Source organism: Halichondria panicea, chromosome 1, assembly GCF_963675165.1.
Source record: "Halichondria panicea chromosome 1, odHalPani1.1, whole genome shotgun sequence".
In the NCBI taxonomy this organism is placed as follows: Eukaryota; Metazoa; Porifera; class Demospongiae; order Suberitida; family Halichondriidae; genus Halichondria; species Halichondria panicea.
Genome location: NC_087377.1, coordinates 4,088,138 through 4,100,230, shown reverse-complemented (window position 1 = coordinate 4,100,230; position 12,093 = coordinate 4,088,138). Strand labels below are relative to the sequence as shown.

Here is a 12,093-nt window from a genome sequence, read left to right as displayed (position 1 = left end):
CAGCATGAAACCAGAATATACACTATAATTATGTATAATATATGTATAGCACTTATAGATACATAATAACCAAGTCAACACGGCAACCAACCCGAGTCTTTATAATTATATAGACTGCTTTCAATATAGTTACTGTCAGGATCATGCACTCCTGTTACTGTACATAGCCTAGCCTATTAATTATGGACAGTGAAAACTACTAGGTTTGATAGTGAATTTCAATAATCTATCTATAGCCAGGATCCCACTGATCCATAAGTTAGCAGTGGCGTACCTGGAGCCGGCTGCCCCCCCCCCCCCTTGTTGCATGGAGAGCAATGTTTAGCTAGTCTCGTGAACCAGCCGATTACCTCATCTGAGCCCCCCTTGCAAAAATCTTCCTACGCCAATGAAGTTGGTACATGTATACCATCAATTTTAGAGATGTGATGCACAAAAGTAAACGGCTTTGAGACCATGCAGCATGGGTCATTGAGTAAAATAACTGCTACCATGCATGGAATAGATTGATGGCATTTCTTCCCCCCTCATAATATTATTATTGGTAGATACAATGGCAAGACTTAGTATAGTTATAGCGACGGTATGATGGATTAAAGGATTAAGCTATAAGTGCATGCCATGAATTCAGCTTCGAGCATGCATGTACTTATCACGACTGTACAGCTATTATACTGAATACTTACTTTCATCCTTACATTAGAAACATTAGAACTCAACTAGATCTAGCTATAATTATACAAACTCATAAGAACTTTTAGCTATATAATAATATAGCTGTAGCTGTATATGTCATCATGCATACATTTTACACTGTCAGTTGTTTTGAGTAACATAAAACGATATGATGTGTGTTTTGTTTCAATTATCATTGAATGAAGTGTTTCTGGTTACGAAAAGTCAAAATGACTACATTGATGCACAAAACAAGACTTTTCTTTGAAACCACCATGTGCATGCATGAATCGTTAAATGCATGTTATCATGGGATAAAACTTGACAACATTTAACCCACCCCTATCAGTACGGTATAATGCATGAGGGATCATTGAGCTCAATAATTATACTGACTTATACAACATGGATTACTTACTATGCATGTAGAAATATAAACATAATCAGCCCAAGAGTTTTCGAGCTTCTAGGAGAATCTTGCATTTATTTCAGTGTCGCAACTCAGTGTTACAGCTACATGCACTGATTGTGCATGTATAAAATAATCAGCACAACTCCTACAATCACAACCAATATACGCCTATATATACACAACCAAACAAGACGGCCAGATAACAGAGAATCAAACAGTATATATAGGGTGTGTGAACTCACACAATCAATTGCTCCGATCATTAGCAGCATTCATCCCACATGTTCATACATGTTGACTGCTCGAGTGAATGTCTGGTAAAATAATGAATGCAATGATCACTCTCTTCATAAACAAACTGTTTCAGAATCTCTAGCACCTGCATGTGTGAAAGTAATCACACAAAAATGCTATATATTCAAGCATGACTTTTTTTGGTTACGAAAAATCGAAGTGCATTAACTGATGCACAAAACCAGAACACCTAAAAGGCTTTGAGACCATGGGTCATTGAGACTGTTACCATGGATGTATAACATGATGGAAGTTCTCCCCCTCATATTATGATTTTAAGCAAGTAATGACAAAACTTATAGTAATAGTAGTTATATAGCGACGGTATTCTGCTTCTCAGATACTAATACTGTCACGACTGTATAATTATAGTGAACCCTATATATACGTATGCACATTCTATAATCATAAACTTGCTGTCATCATCATAATTATATCATCATGTTCATCTAAATCAATAGCGAGAAAGTTTGTATATAGATCCGGTGGCGTATATATAGGAAGCGATTTCTCAATGGGGGTTGAATGGAAAGAAGAGTATAAACTTAAAGGTACGTATATAGCTATATATAGGTATATCAGTAGGAATGCATGCATGCCTATAATGAACTCTTGATATCGCACATGCCACTATACCTACTTGTACAGACGGTAAGGTAAACATACTGATGAAGTAAGTTAAGCATATAATGTACTGTAAATTCCAAAACTCCACTCAATGGCATTTAATTCTCTAAGCTATGCATATACAAACTCAAAACGAAATAGGAGTATATAGTTCAGTTCTCAACTGGACACACTTGAACTTAGTACCTGGGTACATGCACTCAGGTAGGCCCTACAGAGAAGAGGGAAATACAGGTAATTTATCCGCAGTTGTATAAAGGCTGAGGAAATCAACAGCAATGATTCGCAGTGTATGATATAATAATACTCTTTAAAAACACATGCATGCATCCATCCATAACCTTCTTTTGAATAACTCACCAACTTCTGAGGGTGTGTAGCTCTTGCATTCATCAGCTCTGCGCTGGTTGGTGTAAGTTGGACACATGTTGTCTGATTCACCGAAGCAACAGCTCTTTTGAAAGTGATAGTCATACTTCAAATAGTCATCACGCTCAGTGTAAGGATGGAATCGTAAAGGAGAACTTGCTTCACTTTGGAATGATGATCCAAGCAGAGCTCCAAATGATTCCTGTCTGGAAAAAAGGTAATCAATTACATGCATGCAGCAAAAATCAACTTATACCTTGTACTGTAGCAGCACATGTGAACACCAGTATCGATTTTGAGGGGTCTGCACACTTGTACAAAGCAATTCTTTGAGAGGAATCTATCATCACCAGTGATCTCAGCCAGATAAGCAGCAGCGTGGATATATCTTCGATCTCGAAATGCTTGTTTTACTGAACATGGGCACGGCAGATCTTGTTCTACCCGAACGCCACGGTCTATAAAATGACTCTCATCTCTACTTGCCATTGCTACACATTCCGCAGCTGAACGTTGAACGTCTCTCCCAATGAGATAAATCAGGTTGGTCCATTGGATGCCCTGGGCTTGAAGTTTTCTTGAAATTTGTTTGATATTACTTGATCCACTGAAACGATGGTTTTGAAACGATGGAATATTTAGTGAATCTGCGGTCCTCTGATCAAAGTTGTAGCCAATAACAGAGTACACACCATCATCCACATCAAACCAATTCATTGCCCTTGAATCGTAAGTGAACACAGCATATACTGTTGTGTCATTGGAGACAATTATAGCTTGGTAGGAGTTTTGCCGTACCTGCATGCATGCATGTATAATGTACAATAACAAGAACATAATAATAGACTCGTAGATACCAGTATGTGAATTTCAACATACTTACTTGAACATCGCTGTATCGAATGTATGGAGATACGTTCTCCCAGCTCACAACTATCATCCATTCACCTTTGAACTCATCAAGACCTCGCTGATGAGTAATAAATCGATTGATGCCTGAATCAGGTGCAGGACCTTCATCCAAAATTTGATATTTCACAGCTCCAAGGCTTGGATTTGGTTCGTGATCGTTCCAGAATGGAGCTAAAATGTTAGACTGCTGGATAAGTGGATTATCACTGGGGAAGAGTTGCGGCCTAAAAAGATTGAAGGGCCTCTCACCAATAGAAATGACTCCATTCTCACAGATCTATACAAGTGTAAAAATAGAATAATAACTGCTGATTCAGAACCATAATATTATATGCAGCTAATTAGTGCTTACCCATATTTGTGTAGTTTTACTGAGTCCAATTGGAATGGCAGGCACTGTTACTCTCGCACATGAGTCATCAGCTAGATCCAATGCTTGCGATATATCTTTTTTCAAGTCGATAAATGGCAAGTAGTCTTCAAATTCAGCTAAGTTGGATTCTGTTGAAAATGTTGTCAAATCAATTGAAATCTATAACGGCACATAATTATACCTGGAGTACAAGTTCTTCCAGTTCCAATAAAGCCAGTATTGCAGGTACAGTTATTCCCACCAATAGTGTTAGTGCAGTAAGCATTGACATCACAGCCACTAGTACCAACTGCACACTCGTCAATATCTGCATTAATTTTACAACAAGGTGCAATTAATCAGTACAACACACTTGCATGTTACATACCAGTACAGGTTTTATTTCTCTGTTTCTCATAGCCATCATTGCAGACACATTCATATTGTCCGTTCACACTAATACACTGGGCATTTGGGTCGCAAATATTCAAGTTTGGTACGCATTCATCAATATCTGAATAAGGGGGGAGGCATTAAAGAGGTTAGCATGATACTAATCACTTACTTTGTGGAGATGGTATGTACATGCTTGCTGGATAGCCATAAGAGCTATTCCGTCTAGTGTCAAATCCGTATGCTGATATTCCTATTCTGCCTCTGGGGTAGAGATGTTGTACAGTATGATGATGACTTCGTCTTGCTAAAACAGGTCTTGAGATATACCCACAAATTTCACCACTAGCACATCGTACAGTTGTCCAATCCAACACTGCATTGTCGTCAACAAGAATACCTCCAGGCACAAAATGTTCAGGTGCCACATAGAGATTTACAAAGTTAAAAGGAGATGTATTTGGAACATAGAATCTGGTGAAATATTCTCCATATTGTTCAACAGCTGGAATGGTCATCATGTACGAATTGGCATCACTAACTTGAGCAAACTGAAGAACATGCACTGGATTTGTAGCTTCCAAAACACAAAACATGTTCCTAACCCCCCCAGGCTGCTCATCAAGTTTGACATCTCTCCATTGACCTTGACCAGACTCCAGATTCAATACATGATGGATATTATACTCAGCACATGCAATTGTGACCATAGTAGGAAATACCGATGCCAAGATTCTTAAGCTCTCTCCATTTTTCAGTCCCTGAAATGACGCTACTAGGAATCTTTTTCCCCATACGTGGGTGGGCAGCAACTGTTCGGTGAGGAAGTCACAAAATTGAACAGTAACAAAACAGTTCTTAGCACTGATAACTGAAAGAGGTTTGTTGCTGGCAACTCTGATTGATGTAAGCAATTCACTCTCATCAATTTGATGTATTTGAAGGCGATCCAGCATGATGGATGAAGATCCAAGGTTAACAATAGTGTTGTCTTCAATGGCAACAAGGTGTAGCAAGCTGGAGTAGTTGTATGGTATAGAATAATACTCATACTCTTTCACATCATCCGTAGGCCTCACATTGATTGCTAGAAAGGAATCCATTGAATAAAATGGAAAGCCAGTGCTCTGCCAGCCATGAACAGTGATTTTTTTAGTTGGCTTTGCTTTTATGTCGATACCTTTCCCTATGTAGGAACTTGGAATGCCAGTGTAAGCATAGAATGTGTTCCTAACATTATGTGGACGGTTAAATTTATTTCCAGAAACAAGAAGAGGAATGTTTTGTTGATCATTTGTTGTAACAATAAGATATTGTGATGTACTCGAATAAGAGGAAGCAAATCCAACAATGAACTCATTAGATGAACTTTCAACAATGCCTCCCCTCACACCTGATATTATTTTTAATAAATTTAAAAACAATGGACCATGCAATTACCTTGAATACAAGATGGTGGGATTCCTGACCAGGTGAGATCAGCCGCACACTCTCTGAATCGTGTCCTATCAGGAACCAACCCGACATCACACGAGTATATGGCAATGGAGCCAGGGAGAATCATTCCATCAGTGAGCAATTGTTCAACTTGTCCATTGGCAGGGTCAACTAAGACTGGACACTCGTCCTTGACTGTAATTAATTCACATTTAACGATACAATGGTTATGTAACTAACCACCACTTCCATCAAACAATGCTATCTCCGCTTGAAATCGGTCAATGGTCACTCGGTGATTATCAGACACAATCACAGCTTGTATGGTCTCAATGCGACCATTTCTGGAGAATAGGCTGTTTATAAAGGTGAAAGTAGAGCATGTGCGAGTAACAGTAGCAGAAAGTGTCAGCCTCACGGTTTGATCTGTACAGAGAAGAAAGTGAATAATTTAGATGGCCGATATACAAACGCTATTTTAGAACGCACATTGGGTTTGTAGGCTAATACCAATTGTTTCATCCAGGCTGCCTTCAATAGCAATGCATACTTCCACAGAGTCTTTAGGTTGAGTAATTGAATAGAATGGCTCTCCAATCGATACTGTCATTGGATCCACTGTACGTAATTAGAGTGGTGGGTTAGCATCAATTTAATCACATGTGGTTAATTTCACCTACCATTTACATCCACAATTAGAATGTCAGTGGTTTGTGGAAACTGTGATAGCTGTCCAACTCCACCACTACGTACCGCCGTTACAATGAACTTTTCCACTCCTTCTTGCAAGTTATCGTGGTAAGTGCTGATATTCGTACATGTTCGATTAGTGTCAGGTGAGAATATGACATCACTTTCCCTATACACTGCTTCATAGTCCAAGTCAGCTATAGAATGAAATGAGCATGAATCATTATAAAATAATTATAATTATGGTGGTTTTATACCTATTGCTTCTTCTGGCACCACAGTAGATGAAGTATCACAGTCACATGAAGTGTAGAACTGCACGATGAAGTCATGGACTCTCTCTGGATTGTTGGTGTTGACCAGACAGACTTCCACACTCTCTCCTTCCATTACAGTGTAGCTTGGGTACTCAAATTCAACTATGAAGGCTGCAACATAAGAAAACAAATAAAACCTTCATGGTATAGGTATAGCTCTACTTAAGTACATGTACACATGCGGTACATGCAGAAATTCAACACTCACTATCATCATCATTAATATATACATATTGAGTGTATGTTGTTCTTGAGTAAATCCCAATTCCATTGCCACTTGTTGAAGCTATTATACGGAAATATTCAGATCGTTCAGCAATGTTATCATCAATTATTGGAATGGAAAATGGAACCGTATCTCTTCCTCTACTTCCACTAGGAAAGGTGAGAGTCAACTGTATCTCATTGTAGTCAACATTGCCTGTGGTGTTTTGTATTCTTGCATGTGAAAGATATACATATTTTAGAGTGATTTACTTACCTATCGCAGATCCAGATATGGTGGATATGTTAACAAGGAGATCCTCTGTCAGGTTACCAACTCCACTAGCCAATTGTACATAGGTATTATAGGAACCAGAATCCTCAGAAACTCTTTGATATTGAATGGTAAACAGGTACTCTGCAAAATAACACTGCAAGCTGTAAATCACTTATAACTATATACGCACCACGGGTACGTGCACTGCACTCATTGATTGTAACAGTAGTACTATTCCTTCCAATAGTGAATGGCCATTCACCAGATGAAGCTTCCAGGAGAATGGTTTCACCGCCTTCAGAAACACTGTCGAGTACAGCATCAATATACACTAATCTACTTGTTTCTCCGACAGAAAATTGATTGAATACAGCTTGACTTGTTGATATTGTGAAGTCATTAGCAACTGCAAAAAATGTGAATCATTTTCAGAGTGCGAAAACTTTCGTTACCTGTAGCAGTTCCACCAATTATCCTGACATCCACCAGGACTCTCTGATCAAGGACCCCGGTTGTATCAAGTATCACATAAATATATGTTCGCTGGTTTTCACACACACTGTGCGATAAACTTTGAAATCTGAAACGAGCCTCTGAGATTTGCAAAGAATAAAAATAAATAAAAGTCACACGCATAATTACTATACGTATTTCTATTATGAAAGAGTGACTGTACAAATTTGATTATAGTAATGAAACCACCTCTACGCCTCAATACATGTACAGTGGAACCTCCATTAATGTGCCTTCAAACGACCACCTCCGAAGAGCAACCAAATACTATAATTATACAGTAGACTCTCGCTATTCCGGCTCCCTGAAGTACGGCCACCTCGATATACCGGCCATTTGGCTTGGCACGGAATGCTAGCTATATGTTTACTGCACAAAACTCACCCTGAAGTACGGCCACTCGCTATTCCGGTTACCGGCCAGTGCTGGCTGTCCCAAACAAGGTTTTCAATGTAATTTTATACGTGTATTACGGCCGGATATGACTTTTTGGGTGTGGTTTAGCAAATAAAATTGAATTACACTTAAATAGAGAACAAAATGATTCATTATCCTACATTATCCTCGAGACAAGAACCGCAAAAAGTAGTCATTAGATTCGAGGTAAGGTCGTTTTTAAGCAGCGGCTATTTCCTGAGCCACCTCGCTATTCCGGCCAAGCTGCATGGTCCCAAGGGTGACCGGATTAACGAGAGTCTACTGTACTACCAAGAGCTCAGGTTCGGATTGAAACTACAATGACTTCAATGTAAAGCAACCTCTCAGGAGCGACCACCTCTACTCCATGTAACAAGCAGCTTCTAGTCCCCAACTAGCTTCGATCCTAGGCCGAGTTTTCGCTTTTATAACGGTTAGGCCTGACACTAGTTGTCTGACACTAGAATGTTTACTTCTCTATTTCTCTGCACAGGAGCAATGGCTAATATCCAGCTATCCCAACAGTGCTCCTCTTGGCTTTACTAACGGACGCGACTGGACAGTGTGAGGTAAGGGTTTGAACCCAATTAATGTTTTCCTACTCACAGGACTGGAGTGTATCTGCTTATTCGAGCGTTGTTTCTGGTAACTCAGAGGTATCAAGAGAATCTCCGTTTCTCAAACAAGTTACGAATAGCTAGGGGCCTAGAATCAGGGAAGTCCAGCAGCCTGCTAAACCTTCTTGAAAAGTAATTTGAGGCAATCAATCATCCTAAAGTTGCCCTGGGTCACTATAATCATGCTGCAGCACAACCGGCAACTTCCCTTGTGAAGCAGCTCCCTATGTGTATCTTTTGTATACCGTATAGCTATAGCAGATAATTTTCGTGGGGTAAAAAATTCGTTATTTGTGTGGACAAGCTGACCTAACGAAATTTTCCCTCACGAAAACGTAGGCGTGGCTTAGTACCGTAGTTGCCATTTTCGAATTTTTTACCCCACGAAAATTACTCACTACACGGTACTCACTTTTTACTTTGCCGACCACAAATACAACGAAAATTTGACGCATGCGTAGACAATTACGGTAGTTGTTCGCCTAACTGTTATAAAAGCGAAAAACTCATCCTGGGATCGAGGCTAGTCCACAACCAGCTTTTAGCAATGGAAAATAACCTCCCGGAACAGACAGCCACACCCAGAATTAGCAGAAATTATTGCTGAAATAGCATTATTTGTGCACAATTGTGAAAACCTTAGCTGGACCTTGTCCCTACAGCATTTTTCGGCAAGGGCTTATAAAAGAAGAGACTCCACATGTAGCTAGCAGAGTTCAAACGTGGGCGGAGGAATGTGTGAATTTGCATGAGTGCTAAAAATAGAAATTTCTATTTTTAGCATTTCATGCACAGTCATGCACATTCATCCGCCCCACGTTTGAACTCTGCTCATTTGGAGATACATGCCTCTCTCCTTTTATACGCCTTTGGTATCGGTGTATAATTATGAGCTAAAGAAGCAGTTATAATTATAGCAAAGCTCCAACATTCATTTGCATGATTCATAGAGCATACAATGCTGGTAATCGAAACCTCCCAAGGAAGACCATGCACCTCTCTATAGGCTGTTCCCCCAATGGTGTCTGTTTATGGAGGTTCCACTGTACATACGTGCATGCATCACAATAATTTATATTATTATACAAATTACAGCAGACAATGTAGACCTGAGTGCTTATCTGCCTACACATTCGCCAGTTTCATAATTCCTAGAGTCTCTTGCGAACCCTGCACGACACAATCCACAAGTTGCTTCTCTAGCCGTGGAATGACACTCTCTTGTGTGAACACATCCTCCGTAGTAGGGAAACAGGCACTTGTCTATAACAGGCAATTTATTTGGTATAGTAGTCTCACTATACACTGAAATCGTGGCGTGAAATAAGTTAATCACATCGCATCGCAAAATTTGGCATAATTATGTTCAATTGGCCAAAAAATGAATAATTTTATGCTTGCATAATAAATATTTCTAGGTAAAAATAGTTACACAGCATAATTATTATAGCCTGCATGATATAAAGAGTGCATGCATTAAAGCATGGGCAGTAGTGATAATATCAATTCGTTACCTAGCAACAACAATTTGATGAGCAAATATCTGTGAGGTGGGAAATGGGCCAAATTTGTTAGAACACTTAGCTTGGATTAGGTCTGGTGCACCTGATCATGCATCTCGTGTACCTCAACAAAGGTGTTTTAATTTATAGCACACTGCCGCAAGGGGCGAGGTGCCTTAAAAACACGAGGATTCTCTACCACGACAACCCCTTACCAAATCATGCCTCGAGGCTACGACGTAACATGACCATGTAATAATTATAATTATATTATTATAACACGGAAGAGATTGTATATGACTTTTATTGCACCACCTGTTTTACCTTACCTTGCCAACGTGATACAAAAGTCTATCAAAGCAGCACAAAAATTAATCTGATTGGCTATGGTTGCTCCGATCTAGACACTGTTTAGGAAGTTTCCACATGATTTAGAAGTCCTCAGGGCTATAGTAGAACCCTCACTGCATTCGGGATACTACAACCAGCCCTTTGGGCTTCTAGAAACTTCCTAAACTGGCAGTGTCTAACTCTTATTTAGAGCACATGCACCACACTAGTGCATGTACAATTATAATATCTTTTATGACAGTGCATTACTATTATTCACTTACTTGCACAGAGAGGGTGTGTCTCATCATCTCCACTCTCACAGTCGGCCTTGCCATCACACAGTTGTACCAGGTCCAGGATGGTACCATTAGAACATAAAAATCCAGGCTCCACTTTGCCATTGTCAGTCACCTTGCGACCAGTGAGACTACCATCACCTAGCAAAATGATAAGCACAATCAATCTTCTAATAGCTAGCTTTTTCATCAATCATGAAATACTGCAACTGCGTCTACTTTTTTTAATGGTTACAAACTCAGTGTATGCCAGCTTAAATTATGTTGCTATATTATGTATATATTATAGGCAATAATTATGATTAAAATAATTAATAGGCATTGTCATGAACATTAATTAGTTCTTAGGCTAGCCTATAAGGCTGAAATTAGACATGCATGCACATTCCATTCACTCACAGTCCAATCCAGTTCCAGTGGTTACCCCTTCATCGGATTCATCAGCACAAAATATTTCACTGTTGCAAAGTTCATCTCTGGAGAAGCAGCGCCTCACTCCATCTTCTCTCTCACACGATAAGTTATCGGAAAAATCCTCTTCACAGACAGCTATTGGAGCTTGACCCACACAAAGGGCAAACACAGACATTAAGCAAGCAGCCACTATTACACTGCAATGCTGTCTATCCATTGCTAGTAACTGAATTTGGCTATGACCTCCACAAATTGTAGAACGAAGAGATGAGAACTGTGAAGTTTAATAAAGTTGAACAGTTACAAGTAAAACAGTGGCTAATCGTAGCGTTATATTTTTATACAGGGCTACTATCTATATATACATGCCTGCTACACCATAAATAGACGAGCTATATTTATATGATACACATAAATGGTACAAATCTAATTATAAACATACCCTATATATAATGACTTATAATTAGATCGACATGTTTGTGCAGAGCAGATGTGGTAACACTATAGTAGTATACATTGTGTAGAAAACACCAAGCATTGTGCATTGTGCATATTATATTGCAAGGCATGCATGCATTCACAATATAGAAAATGCATGTCTTGCAGAGCAGCCTATATAGCGTGACTGCTTTTCTGGATTGCAAATGCAAAAACAAATCCTCTAGAGTGAAGACTAGCCTCGATCCCAGGCCGAGTTTTCGCTTTTATAACGGTTAGGCGACCAGTTGTTCGCCTAACCGTTATAAAAGCGAAAACTCGGCCTGGGATCGAGGCTAGAGTGAAGACATGAACTCGCAAGCTGTAACTGTTGCATGCACGGCAAACAGTATACGAACTATATGAAGTTTACAGTTGAGCATGCATGCAGTTACAGTGGCTAATGCATGGATGACAAGCAATATGCAGTAGAGAAAGAACCTGATATGAAGCCTTTACAGTTATAATTATTATAGTCTTCATTGAAATTGTGTGGTAAAACTGTATCAATTTGTTGCCCATGCAATGAGCGGGCAGATCAAAGCAATCCAGTGCCCTGTATATG

At 39.4% G+C, this 12,093-nt stretch overlaps 1 protein-coding gene across 2 annotated transcripts; it reads right to left on the bottom strand.

Annotated features, from left to right (window-relative positions):
• Positions 1–2,042: 2,042 nt before the first annotated feature.
• LOC135334441 (uncharacterized) lies at positions 2,043–11,403 on the bottom strand. 2 transcript variants are annotated; one of them, XM_064529598.1, is made up of 20 exons: positions 11,037–11,403; positions 10,623–10,778; positions 9,632–9,769; positions 7,412–7,552; positions 7,150–7,365; positions 6,960–7,100; positions 6,687–6,899; positions 6,419–6,589; positions 6,152–6,358; positions 5,961–6,089; positions 5,712–5,897; positions 5,475–5,666; positions 4,207–5,427; positions 4,030–4,155; positions 3,844–3,969; positions 3,642–3,790; positions 3,261–3,566; positions 2,634–3,175; positions 2,369–2,583; positions 2,043–2,219 (listed from the first exon to the last, which is right to left on the bottom strand). In XM_064529598.1, the coding sequence occupies exons 1-20, from the start codon at positions 11,266–11,268 to the stop codon at positions 2,209–2,211; spliced, it is 4,818 nt and encodes a 1,605-aa protein (XP_064385668.1). In that variant the 5' UTR covers positions 11,269–11,403; the 3' UTR covers positions 2,043–2,208. The 2 variants fall into 2 exon arrangements, with proteins under 2 accessions (XP_064385668.1, XP_064385676.1); XM_064529606.1 differs by having other exon boundaries at positions 5,715–5,897.
• Between the last annotated feature and the right edge of the window lie 690 nt (positions 11,404–12,093).

Bases quoted from the DNA above. Each gene is read 5' to 3' on its own strand.
- LOC135334441 (XM_064529598.1), bottom strand. From the start codon at position 11,268: ATGGATAGACAGCATTGCAGTGTAATAGTGGCTGCTTGCTTAATGTCT. The intron at 5,898-5,960 runs GTGCGTTCTAAA...TTCTCTGTACAG, and splicing joins TATTAGCCTACAAACCCAAT to ATCAAACCGTGAGGCTGACA. The intron at 5,428-5,474 runs GTAATTGCATGG...AAATAATATCAG, and splicing joins CCCACCATCTTGTATTCAAG to GTGTGAGGGGAGGCATTGTT.